The 17,203-nt window shown below is 48.8% G+C and overlaps 3 protein-coding genes across 3 annotated transcripts in view; all 3 read right to left on the minus strand.

Moving 5' to 3' along the window:
* Positions 1 to 656: 656 nt before the first annotated feature.
* Positions 657 to 17,203, minus strand: part of LOC142312008 (uncharacterized) — a 222,180-nt gene continuing 205,633 nt past the window's right edge. The window contains 5 exon segments of the mRNA XM_075350882.1: positions 657 to 2,500; positions 11,940 to 11,985; positions 11,987 to 12,031; positions 12,195 to 12,298; positions 12,384 to 12,428. Of these exon segments, the coding sequence (XP_075206997.1) occupies positions 825 to 2,500; positions 11,940 to 11,985; positions 11,987 to 12,031; positions 12,195 to 12,298; positions 12,384 to 12,428 (1,916 nt within the window). The 3' untranslated portion in view covers positions 657 to 824.
* Positions 12,385 to 13,032, minus strand: LOC142311998 (gastrula zinc finger protein XlCGF53.1-like). Its single transcript, XM_075350874.1, has 3 exons — positions 12,892 to 13,032; positions 12,583 to 12,762; positions 12,385 to 12,500 (listed from the first exon to the last, which is right to left on the minus strand). Exons 1-3 carry the CDS (start codon positions 12,967 to 12,969, stop codon positions 12,441 to 12,443), a joined length of 318 nt encoding a protein of 105 aa, XP_075206989.1. The 5' UTR covers positions 12,970 to 13,032; the 3' UTR covers positions 12,385 to 12,440.
* The window catches only part of LOC142310536 (gastrula zinc finger protein XlCGF66.1-like), a 20,438-nt gene continuing 16,355 nt past the window's right edge, over positions 13,121 to 17,203 (minus strand). Inside the window, exon 5 of the mRNA XM_075348058.1 lies at positions 13,121 to 13,169. Within this exon, the coding sequence (XP_075204173.1) occupies positions 13,121 to 13,169 (49 nt within the window). The remainder of the gene's footprint in view (positions 13,170 to 17,203) is intronic.

Raw genomic sequence — 17,203 nt, forward strand, 5'->3', positions numbered from 1 at the left:
ACAGCAAGGAGACCGCAACACTCCGACCCCTGATCATGGGCACAGGCAGCTGCGGTCTCCTAGGAGGAGACTTGAGGCCCCGCAGGTCATGAGTTGCTGTGTCCAGGAGGCAGCGGGTCCTGATCTTGAGCACGTACCTGCTTGTTGCGGCCCGTGACGATCGCAGCTCTGTGCCCGGGGCCGCACAGAGGAGCTGTCTGCATTATACCAATAGCTACTGCCGGCCAATCAGATGCAAGGAGGTGACGTCATACAGTGACGTTACTTCCTTGCATGTGATTGGCGGGCAGCAGCCATTGGTATAATGCATAAAGCTCCTCTGCGCGGCACCGCATATGATTCAATTGTAGTGATGTCCTGCCACCACCGGCCCCGAGCATAGAGCTGCGATCGTAAACGGGGTCTGCGGGCCACAACAAGCAGCCTCGGGGGCCGCATGCGGCCCACGTGTTTGAGACCTCTAGCGTAGACAATGCTCTACGTTATCAGGACAGTTGCAGATGGTTGACTCAGCAATGCTCCTCATCACTTATAGCAGCATCTCTCTATAACCAATGTTATATTGGGCAGAAGACCAACTCATTGGACAAAGTCTTTAAAATGTAGCTATACTGTCTTTATAAATGTGACATTTTATACATATGATTGACACATTGGCATGAAGAGTAACTCCTATTTATTTTTCAATAAAAAAGTTTATTAGTTGTTTCATACGTTTAGTATTAAGCAGTTAGTACTGTAAATTACATTCCCTTCTCTCGTAGACTATAACTGTGGTATTTTTTTCTTGCACTATTTGACAAATGGTTTTAAACAGAAAATGTCTACTTCCCTTTGTGAATTTTTTGATGTGCAATAAGATTTGACATATGTGCACAACATTTCCCACATTCTGAACATGAAAATGGTTTTTCCCCTGTGTGAGTTCTCTCATGTGTAACAAGATTTGATTTGTGTGCATAACATTTTTCACATTTTGAACATGAATATGGCTTCTTTCCTGTGTGAATTGTCTGATGTGCAAGAAGATTTGGTTTCTTTGTAAAACATTTCCCACATTCTGAGCATGAAAATGGCTTCTCCCCTGTATGAGTTCTCTGATGTGTAACAAGAAGGTGTTTTACTGTAAAACATTTCCCACAGTCTGAACATGAATATGGCTTTTGCCCTGTGTGAATTCTTTGATGTACAATTAAAACTGATTTTCGGTTAAAAGACTTTCCACATTCAGAGCATGAAAATGCCTTGTTTCCCGAGTGACTTATCTGATGTGTTACCAGACTTGATTTATGTGCAAAACATTTGCCACATTCTGAACATGAATATGGCTTCTCACCTGTGTGTATTTTCTGATGTATAATAAGATTTGTTTTCTCCATAAAACTTTTCCCACATTTTGAACATATAAATGGCTTCTCACCTGTGTGAGTTCTCAGATGGATAACAAGTCAATGTTTTTGTATAAAACATTTCCCACATTCTGAACATGAATATGGCTTTTCCCCAGTGTGAATACTCAGATGCTTAACAAGAGTTGATTTCTCTCTAAAACATTTTCCACATTGGCAGCATGAAAATGGTTTCTCCCCTGTGTGAGTTTTCTGATGTGTAACAAGATGGTCTCTGGCTGTAAACCACTTTCCACATTCTAAACATGAAAATGGATTATCTCCAGTGTGACGTCTCTGATGTTTAACAAGTTGATATTTTTGTATAAAACATTTCCCACATTCTGAACATGAATATGGCTTGTCACCAGTGTGTATTTTCTGATGTTTAATAAGATTTGTTTTCTGAGTAAAACATTTCCCACATTCTGAACATATAAATGGCTTCTCCCCTGTGTGACTTCTCTGATGTATAACAAGACGGTCTTTGGCTATAAAACATTTCCCACACTCTAAGCATGTATATGGCTTCTCATCTGTGTGAGTTCTTAGATGAGTAACAAGTCCATGTTTTTGTATAAAACATTTCCCACATTCTGAACATGAATATGGCTTTCCCCCAGTGTGAATGCTCAGATGCTTAACAAGAGTTGATTTCTCTCTAAAACATTTTCCACATTGACAACATGAAAATGGCTTCTCCCCTGTGTGAGTTCTCTGATGTTTAGCAAGCTGTGATTTTTCTATAAAACGTTTTCCACATTCTGAACATGCAAATGGTTGCTCCCCTGTGTGAATTTTCTCATGTGTAACAGCATTTGATTTTCTTGTAAAATGTTTCTCACATTTTGTACATGAATATAGCTTCTTTCTTGTGTGAGCTCTTTGATGTTCACCATCCCTTCTGCTAATTTTGTTTTGTTTAAAAGTCTGTGATGAATCTGGAGACAGGATTTGCTGAAAAAGATCAGATGATAAATCTTTACTTTTGAGGGCTGGAGATATATGTGGGATGTTGTCGTACTCATCATAAGCTCCCGGTGTGATACTATGATCATGTGCTGTAAAATCTGAAAATTTCAGATGTGCGTCTGATCTGCTGGTACAGTCATCTGCCAAAAATAAAACTGAATATTATTTTTCAATAACACAACCTTGAAACTATATTAATGTTAACATTTATACATTTTAACATTTCTATACAAATTGTAGTAAAATTCAACTAAGGACTTATGAGGGCGGCAGTAAATATCAAAACAGTGACTCACAGATTATGATGTTAGGATATCAGGTTTGTGCTCTTTTCATTTTTGACTTTGCTATTGAAGACAACTATGTCATTGGTTCATGATTTAGTGTGCTAGACTCTAAACTTTTGTGAAATATTAAATATATTTAATAAAATATTCAGTGGAGACTCATAAAAAGTCAACCTACAAAAAAATCCTCAAAAATGTCCACCACATTCACTTTCCATATAACAATTATAATATGACACACAACTGGAGAAATTATTTAAAATATACAACACTTACAGTAACATGAAGGTACAGTTTAATGAAACATAGAAACAAACTGATACAATTTTCATAGAAAAATAGGGGAACATTGTATATAAGATAGTGTGCACAATTGCTACAAAAACATCAATATCCCCATAATGTATGGATTCCCAATCCCGGGATCAACTCCTACTAATACTATCAAATTTATGTTTTGAAAAAACACACAATGGAGTATCAATAATCCAAATATATTTTATTAAACAATCACACCATATAAAAAGGAGTACACCAATGTATACATCCAATACCACGTAACAAGAATAAAGGACAATTATAAGGAGTAATTACCGCACTGAGTGGGGACCGAAATTGGAATCAAATTACATAATGTTCATGCCGCGGTCAGAGGGAGGCAAAGTACATAAGTATCCATCATTTATTCATATATGCCTCAAACGAACTTCCCACATAACATTTACATTAAATCCCCCACAGTCAAAAGTCTGGGAAACCACATAGGTTCAAACCATTCCCTCTGCACACTGGCGCTATCGGCAGCCGATAATGTGACGCCCTGGACTAGCCAGGTAGTCACAGACATAACACCATATACACCCCCTTCCCTAGACAGTCACAAGTCAAACAAAACCCCTTGTTGCCTCCCTCCAGGGTCTGATGTCCACACCAGGTGGGGCGGAGCCATGCGGTTGGCCCCACCCACCGAGGAGTTCACAGGTCTGGAGGCGGGAAAAGCAGTGAGTCTAGTTGGAGAGTTGAAAGTGAAAGGGCAGAAAACTGCAAGTGTCTGGGTCGGAGCCCAGGCACTTACAGCAAGGTTGGCAGATGGTGGTGGCCGTCTGCAGGAGTTAGTGAATCTCTGCAGAGCCGTAGGACCGGGGTCGGGCGTTGGCCCGCCGGTACCGAACCGGGGAGCAGAATGAAGCTAAGCACACAGGCAGGGCCATCGGACCCCGACCAGGCTTGGAGCCGCCGACAATAGTCAAATCCGAGTGTGACAGGAACCCCAGGGGTTTCCCAACAACCAAGACCCGACAGAAGGCAACAGTCCACACCGTGAGGATATACAGCCACCGCCATAGGCTAGAGATCCAAGGGCCAGCGCCTGTGGGAAAAACGGGCTCCTACGGCACCTATATGCCGGGGAGCGGACTACCGGTGGGCAACCACAGGAGTCAGAACATTCTAACAGGTGCAGGGAAAGACAGCCACCATCAGCCGTCTGGGGAGAGCACAACACTGCAGCCGGCTGCGGGACCCGTCCATCCAGCCGTTTGGTTTACCAGAGACTCTGTCATTGACTGTCTGAGTGAGTACACCAGTACCATCCGGCACCGCGCCGCGCTGTCCCTGCAACCATGCACCCCCAACCATCCAGCCTCCCCGTATCACCATCGGGCCCCGGGATCACCAACCCCTACCCACGGAGGGGAAAACATCCTAGCTGCTCCCTACCATCGCTCCCGGGATCCCCGTCACCAGCAGCGGTGGTGCCCTTTATCACCACGATCCGTGGGTGGCGTCACGAACTATCTCCCTAAACAAACCACCCCCTTTTCACTCGTGGACGAGGAGTGCTGCTCGAGTCCCCGGGTCCGGCCCACCGCTCGAGCCACCGAGCAGCAGCAGAGACCCCGGACCCGAGCGTGGTGAGCGCGTCCCCTCCGCTCGTGACAATAATATACAATGAATGGGGAAGCAGAACCTACATTAGCATTAGTACATACCCAGAACTCTGACTAGTAGGGAGATGATCCACGGTCCAAGCCCGACATACGTTTCAGGTACCTTTTTCAAAGGCCACCACACGTAGGATGTATACATTGGTGTACTCCTTTTTATATGGTGTGATTGTTTAATAAAATATATTTGGATTATTGATACTCCATTGTGTGTTTTTTCAAACACATAAATTTGATAGAAACAAACTGTACTAACCACTTTAAAAGGTTGTGCCTCGACAAGCTTTGCCCTTAAAAAGCTCTTAAACAAGTATAAATGTTCACAGAAAATGCTTAAAGTGGCTTGTACCCTCTCCATGTCTTACTAAAACAAAAGAGATTGTGGGATGGATTACAAGCAGGCCCATGTTAGATGTAGGAAAGACAGTGCAAAATAGGGGTTAAAACTGTGGTGAAACAAAAAGCAATTGCTCACCTTGGTGGGTTTGTGTGAGACACAACCCCTTTGAAACACGGCTGCTGCAGACCCTGGGAAATCGGATAGCTGACAATGGATGGTAGGGGTTAAAGGCCACGATGCTGTGGAAGCGCTTAGTTTAACCTCTATCATCCATTGGATATTGCCGCTTCAAAGATTCCATACAGATGGTGCCATCTCACTAGCTCTTTACAAATACACAGAGGTGGATACCGCTTTCAAAGCCTTATCTTACAGCACATATCTAGCGCTTTATAAACACATAGCAGTGGACACCGCTTTCAATAGAGCCTTATCTTACAGCACATATCTAGCGCTTTATAAACACATAGCGGTAGACACCACTTTCAATAGAGCCTTATCTTACAGCGCATACCTAATAGCGCTTTGCACATGTTCCTTACTCAAGGTATTTCTATGGTTTGAAGGCATAACTCATTTGTTGGTCATTGACAAAGGCCATGTTCTGGGCCGAAACGTCTGATACACTAAGACTGAATGTTTAATAAATTTTAATAAAGTTTTTCACTTTAATCTGGGAGTGCCTCTGAACAAAGTTATGTGACATACCATCAGCCTTAACAGTCTTAGATCCAGGGAGATAAGTCACAGAAAAGTCAAACCGGGCAAAAAAAAAGTCCCACCAGGCCTGTCTTGTGTTTAGACACTTGGCGGCGTCAACGTACAGTAGGATTTTAAGAATGGTAAAGACTATCACCTTATCTTTAACCCCCTCTAACCAAAGTCTCCACTCCTGAAATGCTCTCTTGACTGCCAGAAGCTCTCGGTCCCCAATATCATATCTAGACTCTACTTTTGAAAAAATAAAAAAGCACAAGGATGAAGGTAACAATCTGACTTTAGTGAGTGAACTTCACCAATACCCACAGAAGAGATGTCTACCTTGACCACAAAAGGCAAATCAACCTCTGGTTGACTGAGGACAAAAGCCTTAGAGAAGGCTGTCTTGAAAGCAGCAAAGGCATCAACAGCCTCTTTGGACCAAGAGGTAAAGTCAATATCCTTCTTGGTCATATCAGTAAGAGGCTTTACAATAACTGACAAACTGTAAATTAACTCTAGATAGTAATTAAAAAAACCTAACAATCTCTGCAATAGTTAAGGTTAGTTGGTTGTACCCAAGCTAGAACGGTCTGTACCTTAACAGGGTCCATCTAAAACGCTGATGAAGAAACCAAATGGCTCAAAAAATGTACCTGTTGAACCTCGAATTGATATTTCTCCAGTTTGACAAATAAATGATTGTTACGAAGAATCTGTCGAACATGCTAATGATGATTATCACAGGAACATGAGTAAATCAACATGTCCTCCAAATAAATCAGTACAAATGTACCTATCAGAGGGCAAAAATGCCATTAATGGAGATCTGAAAACCCACCGGAGCATTAGTCAACCCAAATGGCATCACCAAAATTTTCGAAGTGACCCTCGTGTATTTTGAAAGAGGTTCTCCACTCATCACCTTCCCGAATACACCCCCCCCTTTTTATCAAGTTTAGAAACCTATTTGGCTATAGCTAATTGATTAAACATGTCAGGTATAAGAAGTAAAGGATAGGGATCCATGGACACAACTCAACCCTCCATCCTTTTCCTTGATAATGATAAACCCCACACCTACTGGAGAGGTGGATGTTCGTATTTTCCCCTTTATCCAGACTATTTTTTTATATACTCTTTCAAGGCATCTCTTTCTGGAAGAGGGAGGTTAAACACTCAAGACTTCATTTTAGCACCTGGTATGAATTCAATCTCGTAATCATATGACTATGTGGAGGGAGAACTTCGCAATCAGTCTCAGAAAAAAACATCCTCAAAATCCTGAAATAAGCCAGAAAGATGAGAGTTCACAGGTGCTAAGGATGTAGTTAAGTAACTGGAGGAACAAAAGTCCCCCAAAGACAATCTCCCAAGCCTCCCAGTTGATGGCAGGATTGTGTTTAACTAATCAGGGCATACCCAACACAAGTTTAGCAAGTAAGGAAGGAAGGATCATAAGTGAAATAGATTCTGTGTAACCCTCCCATCTTCATGCACACATTCTCAACCTCAGAAGTAATATGATTTTGAGCAGGAGGAAAATTATCAATCACTGACACCTGAATAGGATACCAAGAGTAGAAACACTGTATCTACATTTAATAGTGAACGCGCTGTCAAAGAGATCTAAAGGCCGCTTTACACGCTACGATATATCTAACGATATGTCGTCGGGGTCATGTCGTTAGTGACGCACATCCGGCCTCGTTTGACATATCGTAGCGTGTAACACAAATGAGCAACTGTGAACGAGCAAAAATACTCACCTTATCATTGCTCGTTGACACGTCGCTCATTTTCCAAAAAATCGAACGTCCTTCTGTGCTCCGGTTGTTCATCGTTCCCGAGGCAGCACACATCGCTCCGTGTAATACTTCGGGAATGATGAACTGAAGCTTACCTGCGTCCCGACAGCAATGCGGAAGGAAGGAGGTGGGCGGGATGTTTACGTCCCGCTCATCTCCACCCGTCCGCTTCTATTGGCCGGCCGCTGTGTGACATCGCTGTGACGCCGGACGTTCCTCCCCCTTTAGGAAGAGGATGTTCGCCGCCCACAGCGAGGTCGTTCGGGAGGCAAATACGTGTGACAGGGGTTACCGAGTTTGTGCGACACGGGCAACAAATTGCTACTATCGCACAAACGATGGGGGCGGGTGCGATCGCTCATGCAAACGCACGAGTAATTGATGCGTGTAAAGCAGCCTTAAGGCAAAGCCTGAATCTACAAATGGAGAGGTGACTGAATAATAACATGACCAGAATGACCACAGTACAAGCAAAAAGGAGCAGGGGTTCCCAGTTCAGTTCCCTCCTTGGACCAATTTGCATAGATTCGCCTGAGTCTACTGAGTGAGAGGCAGAAGTCATTGACATACCATTGTCTGTATTCCTAAGACGCTGGTCTAAACGAACAGACAGTGACACTGCCTCTTTCAGTGACAACGAGGACGGACTACAAGCCTCCCTGTTTCTGATATTACTAGAAAGTTCCTGACAAAACTGATTGCGGAGAGCTGGATCATTCCAGGAGGTTTCCACTGCCCAACTAGGAGCAATAGTCCTCCACTTTAGCATTACCCTAAAGCAGGGGTGGGGAACCTTTTTTCTGCCGGGTGTCATTTGGAAATTTCTACCAATTATCAGCTTGAAAATCACCCTAATATTTCTGGTCAAACAATTAACTTAAGGTGGCTTTACACGCTAAAGCAATCTCGTTGGGGTCACGGAATTTGTGACGCACATCGCTTTAGTGATGTCGTTGTGTGTGACACCTATGAGCGATTTTGAATTGTCGCGAAAACTTTCAAAATCGCTCATCGGTGACATGCCCCCCCCTCTTCCCAATTATTGTTGCTGCTGCAGTAACTATGTTGTTTGTCGTTCTTGCGGCAGCACATATCGCTATGTGTGACACCAAAGGAGCGACAAACATCTCCTTACCTGCGTCCACCAGAAATGGAGGAAGGAAGGAGGTGGGCGGTATGTACCGGCCGCTCATCTCCGCCCCTCCTTTTCTATTGGGCAGCGGTTCATTGACGCTGCTGTGACGTCGCTGTGACGCTGAACGAACCGCCCCCTTAGAAAGGAGGCAGGTCGCCGGTCACAGCGACGTCGCTGCACAGGTATGTGCGTGTGACGCTGCCGTAGTGATAATGTTCACTACGGCAGCGATCACCACATATCGTGCCACAGACAGAGGAAGGTGCTATCGCACGCGACATCGCTAGCCGATGCTAGCGATGTCGCAGCGTGTAAAGCAGCCTTTACCCCAGACCCTTACTGTGGTGGCTGGAGCTAATTCTCTTTGGTGCGGCTGTGATGTTCGATGATATTGATCATGTTGCTTATCACAACTGCTTTTCCAGGTTTGTCTCAGTCTGGAGTGCAGTCAACAGATTGGTAAAATCCTATACATCAAATAGAGACGCTGAAGGCACATACATCACAGAAGGGACTGGGGACATATATACATCACAGGAGGGGCTGGGGACATATGTACATCACAGGAGGGGCTGGGACATATACATCACAGGAGACGCTGGGGCATATACATCACAGGAGGGGCTGGGGCTCGAACATCGTTGGGGGGGCACGGATAGTACTGCCGGGCACGGACAGCATTGGCGGCGGCACGGACAGCACCAGAGGAGAACACACGGGACTGGGGGACATGGACAAGACTGAGGGAGGAAGGACAGCACTGGTGTTGGTGGCACACAGAACTGGGGTGTTGGGACACAGCACTGGGGTGGTGGCACACAGCACTAGAGGAGGGGGTGACACAGCACTGTGGGGAGGGGGTGACACACAGCACTCGGGGGAGGGGGGTGACACACATCACACAGCGCCGGGAGGCAGCACGAGTTCCACAGTGCCGGGACGCAGCATGATTCACCCAGCACTAGTACGCAGCATGAGTCCCACAGCACCGGGATGCAACATGACTCACATAGAATCAGGATGCAGCACAATTCCCACAGCGCCAAGACACAGCATGACTCACACAGCGCCGGGACGCATGTACTGCAGGGAGGGCCGGTGAACCTTCTGCTCCTCTTCTTCTGTGGGACTGGAGCTCAGGGCATCGCTCTCTTATTCTGCCACAAAGTACGTTCTCAGTATGCTGGCACAGACCAGCATATGGAGAACCTAATGGTATGTGCCCCACACATTGTGGGGGCGGCACGGTGGCTCAGTGGTTAGCACTGCAGCCTGCAGCACTGGGGTCCTCTGTTCAAATCCCACCAAGGACAACATCTGCAAGGAGTTTGTATGTTCTCCCCGTGTTTGCGTGGGTTTCCTCCAGTTTCCTCCCACACTCCAAAGACATACAGTTAGTGACTCTAGATTGTGAGCCCCAATGGGGACAGTGTTGCCAATGTATGTAAAGCGCTGTGGAATTAATAGCGCTATATAAATGAATAAATGTTATATTATTATTATTGTGATTTAAAGGGCCGGCAGCCGACAAGACGCGCTGCGCTGCCGCCCGAGTACTGTGATCCCCAGGAATGTGCCAGGGGCTGCATAAAAAGTCATCACGGGCCGCATACGGCCCGGCCGGAGGTTCCCCACCCCTGCCCTAAAGCAAACTACGAACCGCTGACTTCGCTACTGTAACTTTATCGGGATCATCGTAAAGGAGACCCAGTGCTTAAAAGACAGCATCAACAAAGATCAATATTGGAAAATCCTCAGGCAAAGAAAATGCCCAGCCTTAGGATCCTCCTGAAGCTAAGACACAACAATGCCTACACTCTGAACCTCCACACCAGAAAACACTGGACAGGGGTAACAATACAGTTTACACGAGGAAGAAAAAATGGAAAACTTACTTCGGTCCCTGTCAAAGCAGTCTGTCAATAATTTTACCTTTAGGTTCGGAGACAACCTTCGGATGGGACAGCAGAGGTAACAACTGCATGTTGTAGCTATAGTTTAATCCCCGCCACTTTCCAACGTTAGAGATTGCATTCGCGCATCCAAAGCATTCAAAACATCCATAGTGACGTCTCAGCACATGTGAAAAAACTGGTTGGGCTGGTGATAATGTTATACACACTAAATTGCACGCGTGGTAAATATTGTAATTAAGGTCTTACTAAAACTACTATACCTGACCAGCCCGTTCTTGTACAGACTAAGGGGTACTTTGCAGGCTGCGACATCGCTACTGCGATATCGTCCTGGTCAAATCGAAAGTGACACACATCCGGCGCCGGTAACGAACGTCGCAACGTGTAAAGCCTAGATGCGCCGATAAACGATCGCAAAAGCGTCGAAAATCGGTGATCTGTGTAGTGTCGGTCATTTTCATAATGTCGCACCAATAGGAGATACGATGATGTTCCTCGTTCCTGCGGCAGCACACATCGCTGTGTGTGAAGCCGAAGGAGTGAGGAACATCTCCTTACCTGGCTCCATCGGCTATGCGGAAGGAAGGAGGTGGGCGGGATGTTTACTTCCCGCTCATCTCCAGCCCCTCCGCTTCTATTGGCCGCCTGCAGTGTGACGCCGCAAGACCCCGCCCCCTTAGGAAGGAGGTGGGTCGCTGGTAGGAGCGACGTCGCAGTGCAGGTAAGTGCGTGTGAAGCTGCCGTAGCGATAATGTTCCCTACGGCAGCTATCACATAATATCGCATTTGCGACAGGGGTGGGTACTATCGCGCTCGGCATCGCTATCATCGGCTAGCAATGTCGCAGCGTGCAAAGTACCCCTAAGGGGTCTCAGCTGACCAATCCTTAAAGGCTCCTGCGCAAACTGTAACAACCCTAACTGGATGACTCAGATGAACATTCGGACATTTACTTTCTAAGCGGCCAAAAAGGGTTCCATGTACCTCCTTAAGAATCCAGGGGAAGGGTGCAGAGTAAAATAAGGTAAACCAAAAGTTATAATCTGTTAGATTAAACACAAGAGAAACGGTGTAGTTCTAAGCAGAGTCCACTTCATAAAAATCATCAGAGGGAAAAGGAAGCCCGAGAAGCCTTAGTTACACCAGCCGTGTGATAGGGCAGACTGAATTACAGCATAGGAAACAACTGTTCACAAAAAGGTAATGAACACACAAAATGTCCAAACAGAAACAAAGTGCTCAGAACCAGGACAGCGACTGAAGCTGACTGTGGCTCAGTGGAGAGGAAAATGGACCACAGCACAGGAGACTGCCAGATCAAATCCGAGGCATACCAAACTGACATGCACAACACCAGTCTCAGTGAATCGGGCCCATAAATCTACAACCTGTAATAATAGAACAGAATAAAATCTGTGACTTCTCTGCATTTAGTGGTCACTACTCACGTGTGCGGTTATCTGTAGGAATCTCCTCTTTACACCGCTCATCACACCCTCACATATGTCTCAGTAGCATTTATATGGGTCAGATCTTTATCCTAAAACAGATATTGTATAAGTCACAAATAGATGGAGAAGTTGTAAGAAATAAATTGGCCATTCAGTGGATAATACTGGTGGATAGAACAAGACTGAGCACAAGACCTTCACAGCCGTCTAAACATGATAGGGGAGATTTCATGACACCTTCTCTCCATCTACCTGATGATCCTGAGGAACACTGGGATTTTCTTGTTTACAGGCCTGTGGAAGAAGAGGACGGGGACATCTCTCTGGTGTTGTCCTCTCACTGGATAGAACTGGAGGAAACACATACAGGGAATGAATTCATTCTTTACATATAGATAATTATAGGCTGTGTGTATTTAGTCCTGTCTATTACCTGTGGTGATGTGAGGGGCTGGGGAACCTCCATCATGACGTCCTTGTACAGACCTTTGTGTTCTTCTAAATACTCCACTCCTCCATGGAGAAATAGACGGTGACATCCTGACACCTTATAGGAACCTTGACACATACAATGATACCGTCATCCCCGATCCCTTCATAGCGTTACTGTATAATGTCCCAGCATTCCCAGCAGTGTCACCTCTCCAGTCAGCAGCTCAATCATCTTGTAGGTGAGTTCTAGGATCTTCTGCTCATCGATGTCCTCATGTATCAGGGGGTGAGGTGGAGGCCACGAGATTGGGCTCAGAGGTCTTCCCCATCCCTCAGACACAGGGGCCTGACAGCGCTCACTAGAGGTCTTCTTCACTACTGTGTAATCCTGGTTATGGAGAGACACATTAATAAATCTCACTACAGACATTTCCAGAGTCCTCACCTCTCCAGTTCTGTCCATCTGTTATTCCCATAGATAAGAATGATGTAATGTGACGTCATCAGAATCTCTGACCTCTCCAGTAAGCCGAATGAGGATCTCTAGGGTGAGGTGTAATATCCTCTCTGCCATCTTGTCCCTGTCCCTATCCATCCTTGAAGGGTCAATCAGGAAGATTCTCTTATATAGAAGAACTGAGAGGATCCAATATTGTAGGGACCTGAATGGGGAGAAGATGACGATGTAACATCAGAAAGATCCCACCTAAGAAATCTCCGGAGCTGTTACCAGCTTCCCATGATCATTACATCCAGTCTTGGCCCCGTCCTGCCCCAGTGTAACACACAAGCCATCTATAGTCACAGACAGAGATTTATCATGCACCCAGTCATAGCCGGCTTTACCTATGTGCGAGTGGTGCGGTCGCACAGGGCATCGGCCGGTAGAATGCAGAGGGGGGCGCCAGGGAGCAGCAATTCACTTTCACTTTGCTGCTCGTTCGGGTTCCACAGGCTCCAGCAGAGGGCGCCCTTCACTGCTCTGGGTACTGCATCCTGTGTTCTCTCCGCGCAGCACAGGCTCCAGCAGAAGGCGCCCTGCCCTCCTCTGGGCTCTGTGTCCTGTCTGCTCCCTTCCTCTCACCAGAGAGATGGGGAGGGGTGCCTTCACTGCCAGAGATTCTGCTACTAAAGCTCCACTGAACTCCTGGCGCCCAGGAAGTAACTGGATGTGAGTATAATGTACTTTGTGTCATATCTGTAATGTATTATGCTCCCTCACACACACACAGCACCCACACACATCAGCTCACACAACACACACACACAATCAGATCTCACACACAAACATCGGATCGCACCACAGTCATATCGCACACATAATCTGATCGCACACTCACAAACATCGGCTCACACGCAATACAACAAATCACACACACACACACACACACACACAAACATCGGATCGCACAACACATTGGATCGCATACACACTCACCTCATCCAGTGACACCTCGATCTCTCTCGCTGGGAGAATCCCTGAGAGGCAGTGCGGTGCAGCGCGACGAACAGGACCTGCGGGCCGGACACGTGACTTGCTCTCATTCTCTGCTGCCGTAAGTGCTGGATGTGATGTGATGTGATGTGAGTGTCTGCGATCGGCTGTGTTTTTCTGTGATCGGCTGTGTGTGTCTGCGTTCTAGGATGTGTGTATCTGTGATCGGCTGTGTGAGCCTGTTATCGGATGTGTGTATCTGTGATGGCTGTGCGTGCCTGCGATCTGCTGTGTGTATCTGTGACCGGCCTGTGTGTGTCTGCGATCGGATGTGTGTATCTGTGATGGCTGTGCGTGCCTGCGATCTGCTGTGTGTGATCTGCTGTGTATATCTGCGATCTGCTGTGTGTGTATTCTGCATACCTCCCAACCATCCCGGATACAGCGGGACTTTCACGCTAAAGGCTACATGCGCACGCTGCTTCTTTTTCGTGTTCACAAACTGCAGCCAAAACTGCAGCCAAAACTGCACCTTGTCAGAGAGAGCCTGGAAATGTCACAAAAAATGTAGGTGCTTTTTTGTGTGCATTTTATGCTGCTTTTTTGGTGCGTTTTTGGCTGCAGTTTTGTCAACAATTGTTTCATGTATTTTTCAGTTCAAACAAGCCATAAAGCTTGTTGAATTGGAAAAAAAAAAAATTAGAAATAAATAAATAATTAAAAAAACCGGCGTGCGGTCCCCTCCCAATTTTAAAACCAGCCAGATAAAGCCATACGGCTGAAGGCTGGTATTCTCAGGATGGGGAGCCCCACGTTATGGGGAGCCCCCAGCCTAACAATATCAGTCAGCAGCCGCCCAGAATTGCCGCATACATTATATGCGACAGTTCTGGGGCTGTACCCGGCTCTTCCCGATTTACCCTGGTGCGTTGGCAAATCGGGGTAATAAGGAGTTATTAGAAGCCCATAGCTGCCAATAAGTCCTAGATTAATCATGTCAGGCGTCTATGAAGACACCCTCCATGATTAATCTGTAAATTACAGTAAATAAACACACAAAAATCCTTTATTAGAAATAAAAAACACAAACACATTCCCTCATCAACCAATTTATTAACCCCGACAAACCCTCCATGTCCGGCGTAATCCAGCATGCTCCAGCGTCGCTTCCAGCAGTGCTGCATGGAGGTGACCGAGCAGCAGACACCGCCGCTCCGGTCACCTCCACGCAGCTAATGAAGACTAGCCGCGCGATCAGCTGAGCTGTCACCGAGGTTACCCGCGGCCACCCTTGCCGAATCCAGCGGTGGCCGCGAGTAACCTCTGACAGCTCAGCTGATCGCGCTACAGCGTTGAGCCGGCGGCAGGAGCGTGGAGCCGCGGCAGGAGCGTGGAGCCGAGCCGGCGGCAGGAGCGTGGAGCCGGCCGGGCGGCAGGAGCGTGGAGCCGGCGGCAGGAGCGTGGAGCCGGCGGCAGGAGCGTGGAGCCGGCGGCAGGAGCGTGGAGCCCGGGACTTTCAGCGGCGGCGGCGGTGGCGGTGAGAGGGGTCCATCATCTCCCCTGTGCGGGGACCGCGGTACTTCGGGGAACACGGGGAGGACGGGACTATCAGCGGCGGCAGTTAGAGGGGGATGGACGTTGGCAAGCTGAAAACATTGATTTTTCCCTCTCGCTCTGCCGCCGCCGCTGATAGTCCCGTCCTCCACATCATCTCCCCTGTGCGTGCACACTGGGGACAGTGGTACTTCGGGGAAACACGTGGAGGACTGGGACCTACCAGCGGCGGCAGCGAGAGGGAAAAATCAATGTTTTCAGCTGCCAATGTCCATCCTCCCTCTCGCTGCCGCTGCTGATAGTCCCGTCCTCCACGTCATCTCCCCTGGGGACAGCCGGTACTTCGGGGAACACGTGGAGGACGGGACGGGACCACTTGCCTGACCTCACTTTCCTGACAAATCACCTGCGTTTTTGCTAGCAAAAACGCAGGTAAAAAGGCAGGTAAAAATGCACCACTTTTGATTAGCATGCATTTTTTCCTGCGTTTTTGATGCCCTCATTGAATTCAATGGTTGACAAATGTTGACAAAAACGCAGGAAGAATGAACATGGTGCATTTTTTTTGTCACAAAACTTTGACAAAAAAAACGCTGACAAATAAACTGCAGTTGTGCGCATGACAAATCTGACTTCTCATAGACTTTGCTGGGAAGTCAGATGTCAGAAAGTTCTGCTGACAAAACTGCAGCCAAAAAAGCAGCAAAAAAGCAGGAAAAAAAGCAGCGGTGCGCATGTAGCCTACATTGTTTGTCCCGTTGCCACGGGTGGGAACGGCCGTCTCCGGCTCCGCCCACCCACTCTCTCTCCCCGCCTCACTGCTTTTCCCTCCTATCCATCCTAGTAGACGTGGCATAACAGAGAGGAGCGCTGTGCTGCTGCTGGTATGTAAACTGAATCTCCCCCAGCGCTGATTTCCCTCCCTCCCTCCCCCCCACCCCCGGCCGGAGCCTCTCTGTGCGGTCGGTCCGGCCTGCCTGTCCTCTCTGCGGGCGACAGGCCGCTTCTCGCTGTGCGTGCGGCGCGGCCGCCTGTCTGTGCGTGCGGGCCGGCCCGCACTGTCTGTGCGTGCGAGCCGGCCGCACTGTCTGTGCGGTGCGCCCCCCGCCGCCTGTCTGTGCGGGCGCCCCCCCCGCCTGTCTGTGCGGGGCCCCCCGCCGCCTGTCTGTGCGGGCGCCCCCACCGCCGCCTGTCCTGTGCGGGCGCCCCCCCCGCCGCCTGTCTGTGCGGGCGCCCCCCGGCCGCCTGTCCTGTGCGGGCGCCCCCCCGCCGCCTGTCTGTGCGGAGGCCGGCCCCCCGCCGCCTGTCTGTGCGAGCCGCCCCCCTCCGCCGCCTGTCTGTGCGGCGGCCGCCGCACTGTCTGTGCGGCGCCCGCCGCACTGTCTGTGCGGGCGCCCCCCGCCGCGCCTGTCTGTGCGGGCGCCCCCCCGCCGCCTGTCTGGTGCGGGCGCCCCCCCGCCGCCTGTCTGTGCGGGCGCCCCCCCCCGCCTGTCTGTGCGGGCGCCCCCCCGCCGCCTGTCTGTGCGGGCGCCCCACCCGCCGCACTGTCTGTGCGGGCGCCCCCCCGCCGCCTGTCTGTGCGGGAGCGCCCCCCCGCCGCCTGTCTGTGCGGGCGCCCCCGCCCGGCGCCTGTCTGTGCGGGGCGCCCCCCCGCCGCCTGTCTGTGCGGGCGCCCGCCGCCCTGCCGCCTGTCTGTGCGGGCGCCCCTCCCGCCCGCCTGTCTGTGCGGCGCCCCCCCGCCGCCTGTCCTGTGCGGGGCGCCCCCCGCCCGCCTGTCTGTGCGGGCGCCCCCTCCGCCGTCCTGTCTGTGCTGGGCGCCCCCCCCGCCGCCTGTCTGTGC

This window comes from Anomaloglossus baeobatrachus, chromosome 5 (assembly GCF_048569485.1).
Source record: "Anomaloglossus baeobatrachus isolate aAnoBae1 chromosome 5, aAnoBae1.hap1, whole genome shotgun sequence".
NCBI classification, from domain to species: Eukaryota; Metazoa; Chordata; class Amphibia; order Anura; family Aromobatidae; genus Anomaloglossus; species Anomaloglossus baeobatrachus.

Excerpts from the sequence above, each read along its gene's own strand:
- LOC142311998 (XM_075350874.1), bottom strand. The coding sequence starts at position 12,969 with ATGGATAGGGACAGGGACAAGATGGCAGAGAGGATATTACACCTCACC. Across the intron at positions 12,763-12,891 it reads TCATTCGGCTTACTGGAGAG|GATTACACAGTAGTGAAGAA; the intron begins GTCAGAGATTCT and ends CTCCATAACCAG. Across the intron at positions 12,501-12,582 it reads TTGAGCTGCTGACTGGAGAG|GTTCCTATAAGGTGTCAGGA; the intron begins GTGACACTGCTG and ends GTATGTGTCAAG.